The sequence below is a fragment of the Haemaphysalis longicornis genome, unplaced genomic scaffold (assembly GCF_048455015.1).
Source record: "Haemaphysalis longicornis isolate Haplotype H1 unplaced genomic scaffold, Haemaphysalis longicornis Haplotype H1 scaffold_6, whole genome shotgun sequence".
NCBI lineage: Eukaryota > Metazoa > Arthropoda > Arachnida > Ixodida > Ixodidae > Haemaphysalis > Haemaphysalis longicornis.
The window spans coordinates 188,886,443-188,901,341 of record NW_027526407.1 but is presented as its reverse complement, the minus strand read 5'-3'; the positions used below and the strand labels follow the sequence as shown (position 1 = coordinate 188,901,341).

At 43.5% G+C, this 14,899-nt stretch overlaps 1 protein-coding gene across 1 annotated transcript in view; it reads right to left on the bottom strand.

The window, feature by feature from the left end:
* Positions 1-380: 380 nt before the first annotated feature.
* Positions 381-14,899, bottom strand: part of LOC144142124 (uncharacterized) — a 34,900-nt gene continuing 20,381 nt past the window's right edge. The window contains exons 3-6 of the mRNA XM_077673528.1: positions 14,540-14,576; positions 7,787-7,834; positions 6,078-6,155; positions 381-780 (exon numbers count right to left, since the gene is read on the bottom strand). Coding sequence (XP_077529654.1) covers positions 441-780; positions 6,078-6,155; positions 7,787-7,834; positions 14,540-14,576 — 503 coding nt within the window. The 3' untranslated portion in view covers positions 381-440. The remainder of the gene's footprint in view (positions 781-6,077; positions 6,156-7,786; positions 7,835-14,539; positions 14,577-14,899) is intronic.

The following is a 14,899-nucleotide window of genomic DNA, read 5'->3' as shown; positions in this document are numbered from 1 at the left end:
TGATGTCCGCCGTACCTGATAGCTCGCTTATTAGAGAATTATTTTATCGAAAAACCTACCTTTAGGATTTTTCGAAGTGTACCCTGAAACACCCTATATACATATGTGGTCATATAAATAAATATATATGTTTGCGCCATTTATGTAGGAATAACGTTGTTTAAACTAATTTATGGAATGCTGGCAGAAAATGCAACACTCCTAACTTTGCGCCTTTCTTGACGTGCGATCTCTCTACTTTTATGTCTATTTTTATATACACCGAACTTTCTCGGCCGAACAGTGTGGGCAAAGTGCAATGGACGTGCAGTGTGCCCGACACGTAAACAAATACTGACTTAGAAAAACAGAGTTCGACAATCGACATAATGAAAGCCGTGGGGTGGTAGCAGTTTATTTTGCCGTTTCTCCAGCTCATATAAAAAGACAGTTTCTATTAATCACCAATTATGTGTACGTCTCCCAGTGACAGCATTGATACACGTGGAGATGAAACCTGTCCGCTCCTCTCGCAGTCTTCTTCTTTCGCGCTCCTCGTCCTCTTCCCGCTTTCTCGTTTCGCGCTTCTGCTCCATTGCTTTCGCAAAACGTGTTTCCTCTTCCCGCAGATCCTTCAGCATCTCTTCGTGGGCCTTTGTAGCACGGCTTAGGCTTGTCTCGATCCCGTTTATTGTGTTCTCACCGATCCTGTCCGCCTGCGTTAGCTTTTCATCCACGCTCCGCATGGTGTCCTCCATTATTGTCTGTCTTTTTTCATGTCCCTTGTTCCAGCTTTCCGTCCTGAAACACACAAGTGAAGAAAATAAATTGCGACCGACGTTTTTTTTCGGAGGTGTCTAGGAATGGTTTAACTGCTGAAATAATTTAGAAAATTTTCTGGGTTCTTCCTGAACATATCTCCCGAAGTGTTTCCTGCTTGAGCGACATCTAATGAAGTCCAGCGTGACACCTAACGTATGCATTAGTTACTTGTTTCAAGGTTTTACCATGTTAAAGCCATCTTTTTAATTTACTATTTTAAATTCCGCTTGCGCAATAGCTCAACGATATCGTAGGAAGAAAATTTCGATTGAATGTTCTTAAACTGCATAGAAAACATTATATTTGTGAATTCACTGAATGCTAAACTGCTCAACTTTTAACAGCACTCTCTGCAATTTGGAAACGGTAATAAAGAGCATAGCTTAGACAAACAAAAAAACGTGTGCTTTAACTATCCATATTACGGGACGTAACCTTAGCTTCTACACGTCCTGTTGCTTGTTGTGTAATAAAAGTGAAAATTTATGCGCAAGTGTAACACTGTTGGGATTACTACTCACCGCATAAAATTCATGTAATCAAAACACTGCCGGACACTTTCAAATTTTGTTCTCTTTTTGAAACAAAACAGGCATGCAGAGTAGCTGAGGAGACTGAAGTACGGAGCGCTAGCAGGCCGGATCCTCTTGAGAAAACAAGGTATACCAGATCACCTGTATTTAAAGAGACTACTTTAACCAAAGTGAAATATAAAATATAGGAGGTCCTGCAATCGTCGTGCTCCGCTCAAAAGGTAAGTTAAAAAAAAAATTGAATGCTATTTTCTACATTAGCGTCATTTACAGGCGCAACCACGCGGGCAGCAGAAGCGGCTCAGAAAATGTGGGTGCCCTGCTAATGGCAGGGAGAGGCATTTGTTATGGTCGTCATTACAAATTTACTGAGATTGCCTTATTGATGATGTGTTGCGGCATCCATGACGTTGGTGTCGTGCATCGTTGAAGGCTCGTGTAGCCACCAAGGAACCTGTGCGGGCTCAAAGGCCATGCGCAGTTGCGGCGCCAGTTACGAAACTGCGTCATAATAACATGCATTGTGAAATTACGCTAACCCGGGATTCGCAGCCCCTTTGCAGGTGCTCGAAACGATTCGGTTGCTGCTGCGCGTGCCTGTGCACGATGAAATGCACGGATGGAACGCTACCCTGGCCACCTTAAAGGGGTGAGAGTCCACTCGAAAAACTGCTCTCTCCCGATAACACTGACACCAGTTTTATCCCAAGCCTCGAACAAATATTGGAGATAATAATGAAAACAGATGAAGCACTAACACTTTTTCAGCCACTTTTTGCCCAGTTCTTAAGACGTCGCATAGTATTGTTTTTATGATTCGGGGTTGCTGGCCTGTGAACCACCACGAAGAACCATAACCAGGGGATTACAGTTGGGCCTGTAGTTTTTTGTATCGTATCACTGCAACGCCAACGTCCAGTTAACACACTGAGAACTATGTTGTGAATGCTTTCACATGTTACTTCACTCCTGCCAGTATTGCACTGCTGTAGGGAGAAATTTGGGTTTTGTTAATTTTCCCCGTGATTTCGGTGTTGGAATGTTGCTGGAGGAGTTACCAAAGGACTATTCTTTATAATTAAACACTCTTTTGTTTGCCTTTAGGAAATATTTCTTAACGCCGCCGTTTAGTGCCATCTGAATACACAACATACCGCAAATTCTCTGATGCAGAATCTGCAGAGCTACACACAGTGCTTTCCTCAAAAGGTTCAAACTACTTCGCGCCAATACAGTGTGAAGTGAAGCTACACTGGCTTTCACAGGTATGAGGGGACGTTTATTATCTGTGGTTAGAAAAGCGCCGGAAAAAGTCGAGGTTTCAGGATTTCATGTTGCTGATCCCAGTGTGATAGAGATATGTACAACTGTTTGAAAACAAAACCAGTCGATATAACAAACTATGCCTTCTGAACTTATTTTTCGGGAAGCCACATGGCAGAGTAACAAAATGCGTGGTTGTTCCACATTCATTATCACCTCAGTTTCATACAACCGTGTTCGACGCGGTCTTCAGAACTCCATGCAGTAGCAGCATCGTTAGGTTTACGGCGACCAGGAAGTGTGAGAAAGGCCAGGTTGAAGGCCCAGATATTTTCCACATCATTACGATAATGCGATTTGCAAAGGAATGACACCCAGAAAATGTCTCCCTAAATTCCAAAGAAAAGCTGCATTTAGTTAAGCAGAAAATATGGAAAGTCATAGTTCTGGGACAAGACGAGACAGGGCCTCATGTCGGGGTTCGTGCAGTCGCAATAACGACAAGAGGGCGAGGTCGTCGGTGATCGTGGTGCAGTACTACGAAACCAGAGCTGGGGCACAGATCATAAACTCATTGTTCGGGTCTCCTCTACTTGTGTTAGTACATATTTTTCTCGTACTAACCCCAAAAAGTTTACTTGCGGCGAATATATCGACATTTTTTTTATATTATCTTTCGGGCTCCACAAATGCCTCATTGGTGGACACTTTCAGAATTCGTTGATCACTGTTTCTCTTTATATAGGTTCGCGCGACGTGCTCCCGAACTGCTTGTCATGTTAGCAAGGAGCGGAGGGACTACATTACGTGTTGGGCGAGGACGATGATTCGAGAACAATAGAAGATCGAGACATGTAGAGACCCGACAGTTGGTTCTTTTGTGCTGTAGAGAATCCCCCGTTTCCCTTTTTTGATGGGACAACGGATGTTCTTCAATAAACGATTATTCAGCATCACCATCAATTATGTGTAAATGAACCCGCGTGTGAGTGGCTCTAAAACGCGCGAATAGCTCATGGTACCGTGATGTTTTACGACTGTCCTCCGCATTCGTTAGCAGAAACGCTATAATATATGTCTGAATAAAACTACGGAATAACGTCACTCCTGCCTGAAGGAAAAAGACTTGCATCTAAAATATAAAAGTGCGCTTTCTTGAGGCCGTGCCCCCTCTCCCCTCTGCGAAGGCAAAAAATCACCCTTAGCTACACCGAAAATTTATAAGGTATTAACGCGTCGGCCAAAGCCGTACGTAAGACGCATCAGGAAGTGAACGGAGCTCAACGTTGCAGAAAACGAGTGTTTTGGTGGCATTTTTTCGACATATGGTAGCAAATGGCTGCGATATACAGATGCAATGAATCTGAACACCTTTCCCTCCCGTTCATGTAAATGTGGCCTACCAAAGCCATTTTTGCCATCTTATTTAACCTGATCCAAACAGTAAAATCTTTGTGATATTTAGGCAAAACGTCTTGGGTACCGTAAGGACTGTGATTAAACAGGCTGTTGTTGTTGTCAGAACATATTTTTGAGACACAAAAAAATAGTGACCTCTTCTTATTTCAGGAATCCGCGAGCGCCGCTGCAGCTTTTTCCTGGGGGAATAAACACTCTAAATTTAAATCCCGAACTTTTACTGTGCCAGTGCGGCGGAAGGGCGCATATTTGGGTGGTCCGAGCATCCCCATATGAGGTGCTAGGTTCTATTCGTAGTATAATAGGTTAGAAAGTTGTAAATCTCTGCATTGGGAGATTCGTTCTCGTGTATAAGGGCTTTGAGGTCTATTTGGAACTGGAGTCTGCGCCGTAGCAAGGCATCGAAGGTGTGGAGTTGCCGTAGTAAGACAGGATCGTGTTCGAAAGTCATTTTAACACGTTATCGAAATTAATAAAACTAGCTAATACTATCGCCTAAACTAGTGAGAGTACACCTATTGTAATATATATCAAGAAATTCGCATTAAGGGTAATTTTACAGTCGTTTTGCTGGAATCCATCCTGCCGCAGAGTGCTTAAGAAATGGTGAGCGTGCAATCATTTTCAAAAAACTAGACAAAACACTTTCTACTCTAGTGAATAACCAGAAGCATGGCAGGTCCATACAGCTATTTCATTAGCTCAATTTTAACCTAATTTTTATTTAGATGAGCAAGGGAGCAATACAGAGGACTTTTTAAAATTTTATTATCGTCACAGAGAAGGCCTGCCACCGTGAATGCCTAATAGGTCTCCATATCTGCCGGAGAAAATATTACCGGTTTTTAGCACCAAGAAGCACGTGGCGTCAAGATTTCTTATTTAAAAAATTGCATTGCATCTAAACTGTCGGTTTACTCTCCAATCACCCTGACAGTCAGTTGGCTCAAAGCTATGTAACTAGAAACAGGTCTGTCAAGCTTGGTATTCTGTACTGCACTGCTGTTTATTTCAGAAAACTTGATTAACTGCACATATTTTTTTAATATGAGGCACCATTTGACTGAAAATCCTAATTCCATGTCCCCATTCACATGCGTGCAGTACGCATAACCTTATCTCCAAGAAAAAGGTGTTAACGTATTCATACTGAAATGCGTTGATCGCGCTGTTAATTGTTATGGATTACTTGCCCTACCTTCACAGGCAATTTTATGCGACATAAAAACTCATTGCAGCAACTGTTCTGTGGCAGCCTGGTGTGGTGTTTTCTTTGGCTTATAAAAAAACATCAGCACACAGGTATGCAGTCAGTTTGAGCTGCGCACAAATCACGTTGCTTACGTTTCTCGGACTTTTCTGGTTACGTAAGCAGTATGGATTCAAGAAAGCTGAGGAACTCCGACCAAGCAACTGGCACGCATTCACGACAATTCTTAGCGGGAAGCTGTTGTCACATGTAAAAAGTATGTTTGTCATTTGACACTTTTCTGCACGCCATCTGAGGCTTGCGATAACAAAATTGCAAAATAAAGAACCGCGTGACTTGTAAAACATGTAACAACATACAGCGCACGCTAGTGATGGAATAAAGAGTAACAATATTTCTCTTGGGGTGCTTTTACAAAAACTGTATTCGGATGCGTTGTTTCCGAATACAGTCTCAATTACCAATGTGCCCCGCTTTAAATAACAAATGTTAAAATTCCGGCTGGCCTTAACAATTGACCATTGAAAGGGAATATTCGTATGTCTATAATGCAAGCCACGGCTTGAAGGTGTTAAGTAAAAACGTTTTAGAAACAAACTAGCAGAGTAACTCATGGAGTCAGCGAGAGCACGGAATTGACGTTTTCTAAAGCAACCCGTTCTATTGTACGGCCAACAACGCACGACAACGGCATCAGCAATGTTTACGGCACAGTGTTATGAACAATAACATTGAGCTTCACCAGCAGGATTTGCCCATTATCAGAAATAGTGGCGTGAAAAAGTGAGCGTGAAAATGGCGATTGTGGCAATTTGAGCAGGGCTAGGTGCATCTCTAGGTTTTGAACTTACGTGGCTCGGCAAGCAGCAGCAATTCGTGGCTCCGCGTTCACCAATGCTTGCAGCTGTGCCAAGCACCACTGGGACAACCTGGAACGTTGCGCATGGGAAACAAAAGTTCGGTAATTGAATTTAGGAGCAATTTTATGACTCGTAATTGTGGAATCCCGCCAGAAATAAAGTAATTTGAAGAAAAAGCAATTCTCCTAACACTAATTTGATAGGCTTCTTAAAGTAGCAGTAATAATTGTAGTATATGATGAAATTGAAAGCTGCTACGGCAGATTCTTAATTCATAGCTAGCAACACTTAGGGTTGGTCCTCCCGATTTTGCCGCTCAGTCTCACTGCTTTGCCACTCATTTGAAATCTATACCTCGGCCTTCAGAATTTTTTACTGTGTTTCTCTTATGTACCCTGAAGTTCTTGTTATCCCAGTTTTCGGAATATCGGCAAACCTTCGCAATATTATATTGGTTTGAGTGTCAGTAACAAGTCATGTTTCGTAACGACGTTGTCAGTAGGCGGTATCGTAGCCTTCAACCCAGCGTCCGGGCTAATTGCGATTTTGCGCCAAATTTTCCCCTGGTGAGCCTGGGGAAACATTACTGCGTCGTTGTTGTTGCCCTAGCTACGCCACCGCCATGTTGGCCTTGTAGGCGTTATAATTGTCATGGCAACAATGCGAGGGCGCGCAGCTTGTGGGGGGGGGGGATAATGCTCTCCCCTCTTATGCCGGTTGGATTTCTTCCCCCCTCCCCGTACCCCCATTCCTACCCGGCAACCACCGCCGCCGCCCCGCTGCCTCAACCGGGCAAGCCCCGCTCCGACGGCGCGAAGCCGCGCCGCTTGAGCAGTAACGACGCCAGCTCGAATATCACTTGAACACTGTATTCGCGTTACGTGCGCGAACGCGACGTGCGGCGAGAAACACCGATGCCCAATACAACACAGACAAGGTTGTCTGTCATCAAGCACAGCACACGCACGACACAAGTCCTATCCTTCAGCTCAGCTTCACGTACGGCATACGAACGAGGTTCGCACCTTTTGCTAACAGCACTCAAAAAGACCCTCGCGTTAGATTCATCCTGGTTAAGGTGGCTAGAATTCCTGGTGTTCTTGGAGTCCCTTTTGCAGCACCGCCATGTCCGAGGGAGCACACACGAGAAATCGCCCACTACATTAGACGCGCGTCGGCCTCGCTGCCTGTATGGCCTCGCCGTGCGGAAGCTCCAACTGCGGTGATCGTTTTCGCGCATGCGCGCCCCCAGTCGCGCCGGAGAGAAGCGGAAAGAAAAAAAAAATGAGAGGAGGAATGTTTCCCTAGCGCCACTGCCTCTAAGCGCGCAATAATAGAACGGAAACTAGAAAAAGTAGCATTGGCCTGACGTTGTGTTACTTTCTGTCTATTCCTTGTTGTTGATGGCCGCCATATTATTCTTTGAAGTTTGCACCCCCCTTACTCAATGCTCTCATCAAGCTGGTAAGGTATCATAAAAAAATAAAAGTGTTTTAGAAGAGATTGAAACAGCGCTGCTACAAGGTATGAAGCGACAGTTTTTATGATGTAAATTACAGACTTAACAGTTCAGTCAATTCTAAATAAAAAAAACTGTATGCTGCTTAGAATTAAAATCAACTACAGGATCTGTTTTATTGCCAGAGTGTGGAAACAGTGCTCAATAATATTATTATCATAGCTAAAGGCAAAATACTCACGGTCCTGTAAATTGGCTGTTTACTTGTGATGACCTGTGATTTAGGTCCCTGAAATTGGAACAGAAGCATGGTTATACAACGTGCATCAATGCTTTTCTTATAATACTACACAAAGCTGGCAATGCAATTTTACCCACCACCAGGTAGAAACAGGGCATTTGAAGAACTCGTGCAGACATTAACGTCAAGATCTAGTCATATTGGAAGGAACAATGCTTCAGAAAAACAGTGCTAGTGATTTGTAAGGACGCAGATATTTCATAAAAAAAGCAAACGAGATCAGGGAAGAAAATGAATGAATATTTCCCTTGGCAACACAAAATAAAAAGTAGACTTCATTTTAACACAACCGCAAAAATCATAACTACTTAATTAGCAGATAAGTCATTCCCTGTTACCACACTGAGAATCGTTCTGCAAACTTGCTTAGCACCTAAATGTGCTATCACAACCAAATTCAGGCGATGAAAACGTCAATTCCCCAGTAGTGCCATGAATTACTGTATTAATAGCCCTGAACTTCACCGGTTCCTTAGGTTTAGAAAATTAGTTTCTCCTGGTTAGCTTTCTCCATATATTAGCGCCAGTTTCCCCGTAAACATACTTTTGCTATTGGTGTATATTTATATGCAGAACTCTGTTAATAGGGAACGCTAACGGCGACATCGCTAAAGTCATTTTTGGCTGCTTAGAAAGATGCACTCGTAGAAAAAACGAGCCCATAAGACTTGCGGCTCCCAGTGTTGATACCTGCATGTATTCCCTTCGGTCTGTGCAGCTGAACTCTTTCGTGAGTAGCTCATATAGATAAAGATAATGCTTGAACGTGAAATTACACTTTTTGATTATAAACACCCAGGTGTATTGCAAACATTATGAAGATATTCTGCCTGTAAATCGTAACCTAAAAAAGATGAACTTTTAGTGACGGGTCAAAAATTGTCAAATCAACCGATTTGTCGTAACGAACCCAATTGCACGTACAACGTTTGGTTGAGCAACAGCAGAGCAGCGTTTTAAAATTTCTGGGCTCCATATTTATGCAAGTGTTGGCAAAAAAATAGCAACTTGATTCATTGCGGGTCTTAACGCGCCGAAGGTATACCTGGGCTGTTAAGCGCGCTGTAGTGGAGAGCTCGGGATTAATTTTGACAAACAAGGAATCTTTAACGCGCGCTTAAATTTACACACGCGGGTATTTTGGTCTCTCGCCTCTATCAGAAAGCAGCCACCACGGCCAGAATCAAACCGCGACCTCAAACAGCGACTTTCCCTTTGAAAAGGCTCGATGTATAACTAAATGTCAGCAGAGCATTTTTCTCCTGTATAATAGATTGCGATTTCCCTGAAATCCTTTAACTGTGCCCTAAATTTGGTTTCTATTCTGCCACTGCTAAATGATCATTATGCAAAAACTTCAATTCAGATGAGAAACACTGAATGGGTGGCATATACGTAGTGTGCTTTTTAACCTCTTAGATGGCTGGGGGTTTTATATAAAACTTCATGAAAAGCACATAGAAAAAAGTGAAGTAAATTGCGTGGTATTCACAAAGCCCTGTCAAAAAATTATTATTTTATATTCCAAGATAATACATCAAATGTTTGGCAGCAGACATCCTAGCTGACAATTATTTTCGCATTGTTTTCTTCACATATTTTGTGCACAAAACCCCCTAAGCTTTCCAAAACTGAAATATGTTTTAATTGCATAACTTGCCAAATAAAAACGCCTCATAAGTAATAACTGTTGTGTGTTGAAACACTATAGTCATTAGAGTGTTGGTCATATCGTACATCCCCGAAGGACGTGGGTTTGATTCCCGTCCGCGGCGGCCGCTTTTCTGATGGAGGCGAAAAGCGAAAACGGCCGTGTGTTCGAGATTTTGGGGCACGTTAAAGATACCCAGGTGGTCAAAATTGATCCGTAGCCCTCCACTGCGGCGCTGCTCATCGTCTGTGCAGCTCCGATTGGTTAAACTTATAATAATCACATCACACATCGCTAAATGTTTTTTGCGTTGTTTTTTCCTCTCAAAGTGTGCCGCACAACCCGCGCGCACATTAAAAACCTACACACAATATCACGTGTACATTGTGGGCCACAAAACTCCAATAAAATGGTGGTGACGTACAACGAGAGAAAATTAGAAACAGTGGGAATGGCAATCTACCGGTCAAATGGAAGAGTAGGACGCCAAAGATGACGGCACCGCGATTACAAGCAGCGAGTAAGAGGTAATGTTGCGTGTTCCTTAGAAGCTCAGCCAATGTAGTCACAATCTTAAGTCACGCTGCTGCGAGGCAGTCTCTTTCGTACAATGTCCTCATGCTGGACGAAATCTTCGATGCACTCGAACGCAAACAAGAAGCTTTAAGAAACGCCCGCTCAAGCGTCCATTATTAAGTTTCATAGCTTTCGTTGCGACAGCCGTAGAGGATGCACGTCGGCCAATGTTTTCGCGGTTTAACGTTGAGCAGAGCGAGTGGCAGAAAAGCCGCAACAGCAAATCGCGTGGTTGGATGGCGCTGCCTTGGCTCTGCAGCCAAACGTTTCGACAGAGGCGTCAATTTGAAGGCGGGCTCTACACCTGCTCTTCCCGACGCGCTAGTACCATGCAGTCTCAAAATTGTCTTGTTTCCTCCATAACCCCTCGAATGCGTTAAAAATGGAGTGTGCAGCCAGTTTAGGTCGGCGCAATAGGAAGAATTGGCAAAGTTAGCGAATAAATACCGGTACTGGTACACCAACCTCAGGAGCGGCAGGCAGGAAATGCGATTGCCGAAGGAGTCAACGTAACTACCGAAACATTTGGAGCTTACAGTACGGCTGTACAATGTACGAGGACGTGCGAGGAAGGCGTGTTGTAGACTTAGAAAGCCGGAGAAATGCACCTGCAACGTGCCGACCGACAAGTTCACGCAAAAACGGGACAAGATGGTCACGAATTCTTGAACTTCTGCCGACACATTTTCGGTTTACTTTTTTCAGGCGCGATAGTTAGCGTCGTAGGCATTTTTACATCATCTAGTGTTTGACCAGCACAGAAAATTCCAGCCTGTGAAGGGCATGACAACAGGAGCTGTATGTTGCTCCGTTGACGACTCACGATTGCAAAAGTGAGCTAACAAATTATGTTTGTATTTTTCAATTCAACACACTTCTCAGTTACGTACTTAGTTGAATGAATATTAGAAGTACTAGGGTCTAGGTTCAGCGGAAAAATGTGGGGCTGTCCGTTTCTTTCCCGCAGAAGGCTATTGACAGCACACGGGACTTTCAGAAGATTTACAACCTCTTTGGGGACTGAACAATTATCAAAAGTAATGAAGCACGGTGTAATGTTCACGTCGTTTCAGCGGCTAAATATTTTTTTGATTTTTTGTGAATAGCGTCGAATAAACGCGGGTTAAAATTCTTTACTGTAACAATACTCCCTCTGTAGATGGCCATATTTCGACAGCTGGCAGTAATTCCGCACGTTTCCAGCTTTACTGCGAACTATATGATTAAGACAAATAATTTAAACTCGTTGTAATAATGTGCTGCTCATAGCGGACAATTTCAGTAATATTTTAAGGAAGGTGGCTAGACTGAAAGCTACTGGGCATGCATCAGAAAGTGTGCTGTGTTGTCAAATTTGTCGACGTGACTTGCGTTGACGCACGCTTTGTTTTTAACCCAGCCTGTGAGAGCTACTTTGGAGTAACAACCACACAGCATAGTCAAGCCTCGTCCGGTTGCAAGTAATTGCGCATAGAGGATTTTATATTGAAGCATCCCTATATAATAAAGAAAAGGACGGCACTTGTTGTTGGTTTGATTCCGTGTTTGGTGGGGGAGCTTAGCAAAAAAGTCTTAGGGTCATAAAAGCCAAAGTGGAGGGGCTTCTAACGGTAACCGCCTCAACTTTTTTATAACATAACCAAAGAAAAATATGGATATTATGGTTAAGTGCTAATGAGGTTAAATTGTTTTCCAAGGCAAGATAACCCGCCATCAGTCTCATTCAAAGTGAAAATTTTCCGCCATCATCATAAGCAATTTCGATAATGATAGTCATAATCATAAGCAATTTCGATAACAAAACAGAAGCGCCAAGTTTGGTGTAACAATTTTTATATTTGAATACCTGTAATAGAAAACGCCGAGTTGACGTGTTACTTCTGAAGATTTTGCTGTAAAGGGACACTTATGTGATTTGTAACCATTGCGGGGTTAATTCCGCAAATTGAAGCCTGCAGTCTCAAGGCCATGTTTCGACCATTGTGAGGACATTTACGCGACTTTGTATCGTAGAAATATCACTTCAAAGGTCGTGCCTTCCTCTGTGAATCCTCCTTGTCGATTTCGTAGGACATTTCGTATGACGATTACTGCCCAGGCTTGGTTTGACTGCGTCTTCTCCGTGGCTCGCCGTGCATCCGACAGAGGGAGTCGGCCAGCCGCCGGCTGGCGGTCTGAGTTCGTTGGCTCAGTTAAAACAACTCGAACCGGATTTTTTCCCGGAAAAAATGGGGCTTCAGTGTGCCATTTTGTAGACTGTATCGAGCTAAATAAACTCTATGAAGCCAAAGCAGCTCCATAGAGGCCCACGCCACGCTTCTCTCTGACTTCGCTCCAGTGGAGTTGTAAGCTGCATATGCCTGTACCACTGGTACGCTAGTAGAACATCAAACGCCAATTAAAGACAGGAGACCAGTCAGTGAAATAGGATAACGATGAAACAACATCAATTTAAACTGCGAATATAATTGGCAAACAAAGGTACGGATAGCACTCTTCGCGCAGGAGGAACTAGCAGAGCGGTCAACAGCACGACCACACATTTGCGACCGCTCTTCCTTCCTAAATAACGCAGTCGGTTGCGATCTAATGGGGATGTGTGGGACGGTTAATGCACAAGCGTATTATAGACTCATCTAAGCTGTTTGGATGGTGAATCTAAAAGAAAAAAAAACAGCCAGTACGATATGTACTTCATGTTTTCTCGCCATGTATTCCTAGCGTTATGGCCGGGTGGGCTAAAGCACTGAACGCACTACGTTCGATTAGCGGTTTCTAATCCCAAATATTAGCTTACTTACGACTAGGCCATGCCTACTGATGTGAAATGCTAAAAGTAGCACGTCCCGCACTGAGAAGGTTCAAATCCACGATTTGAGGAGTATTTAGTTGATGTCTTTATTTAGATAATGTTTTACATACTCCAGTCCAAATTTCCAATGCACAAATCATTGCTCTACGAGCGTGTTGGCGGACTGCGTGCCGATTGACACTAATGCGATGGCCAGTTCTCGTTGGCATAGCGGTTACATAAGCAACGAAAGCTTGCGGGCACAGTGCTGAATCAGCCGACTGTAGGACTGGTGCGAACACACCTCTTACAACACAGGGACGAGCCATGCAAACTCCTAAGCTGAGGACGCGGCCCCTCAGAATTGAGGGTCTCCGGTGGCGCGAACGCCGTTAGGCCACTGTGTACGCTTCGGCTAGTGAACGTTACAATTCTACGCGATGCGTGAAGCGTTATATGACCCATTCTACAGCCGAAAACATGGCAGAAGCGCGGTCTGCCGATTTCTGAGATATCGTGAAGGGCCAACCAACGATAAATTCGGATGCCAAGCATGCTTTAGCAAGAAACCAAAAACCGTACTGGTCTGAACAACTACAACCTTCGCCATCGTTCAATAACATTCCATTACGAACATGGATTCACTGGTGTAGTTGTTGCTTCCGCCAGAAATGTGGCATGGTATTTTTTTCAAGCTTTATAAATAAATCCCGTTTAACGATCGGATAAAGGATGACAAGTGTGTTTATTTGCGCCATTCTATGCAATGCAAACAGAATTGCAATGTAAGTCTATGCAATACAAACAATTTGTCAAACAGATGTTTGACAAAGTCACTTCGGTCTCACTTTAAAGCGAGTTTTTGTCGACGCATTCTGAAATTGTTGCGCATACGATATAAGGTGATGGACCAGTATCAATCATTTTGAATGCTTTCACAGGAGAAATATTTCATATCTCAATCCTAGCTGCTGTAGTTTATTAGGAGTGTCGTAAATTTATTGGCCTAAATTTTATAGCGCTCCTAATCTCTGAAAAACGCAACGTAGAACTTGCAGGGAGAATTGTTCTCGCTACATTTGACTGCATACTTAACATTTTTTATCTTATACGAACCACGACTGCACCAAACTGAGGGGTTGTTGGAACCCTACGGGGACTGCTGGAAGCACGTTTTAAACAGGGGCGGGAAAGTGGATACCGCTAAAGGTGCTTGGGAACAGGTTAAACGCCAGGCACAACTGGAGGAATTAAAACCGTCAGGAAACCGGGTTTTCATTCCTGCAGTTGTGCCTGCCGCTTAACCTGTTCCCATGATGAAGTACCAACTAGCTCGCATTGACATATTAATTCAGCTAAAGGGGCTCTTGACGGTACCCATAAAAATCGACAATTTCGGGGCAAAGGAAGGTTTTGAACATTGCAGGACAGAAGTGGTTAAAAGTCTACATGATAGACTGTCGTCTTTTCTATCGAAAAATAATTATGGTGATGGTGATGCTGCTGGTGGTGGTGATGCGTGCGATGACACCAATAAGGCCACGTACAATGACTAGAAAGCTTTCAGTAAAAGTGTGTAACGCTGGCATGAACTGTTTCCGTAGAAAGTGCTCCCTTGTCGTTTACCATTGGAGCGAAGGGCCCTCAGAGTGAGGCAATGTGCATGATGACTCACCATCCGCCATCAGTTACAACACAGCCCATTGAAGTAGCTGGAAAAAAAGCAGAAAAATTATTAGTCCCGTTCACCACCAAAAGATTTAAATTCCCACCCATGCTTCAATCCTGCTGATAAACCTTGCCACCAAAACGATGTTTGGTCGCCCCTAAAGCATGTCTGAGATTTTTCGTAGGAGTGGCCTCGAAAGCACGTGACCTTTCCTCACAACTGGTGACGCAAACAAGTGGAGAATTAACTGCACTAGAGATCAATTGCAGAGTTTAAGTGAATCGCTCTTGCTGATGTCAACTCTGCCTTAACTTTCGACGTTGCATATTTTTGTTGTGTTTTTGTGTTATCAACATTCTGTGGACT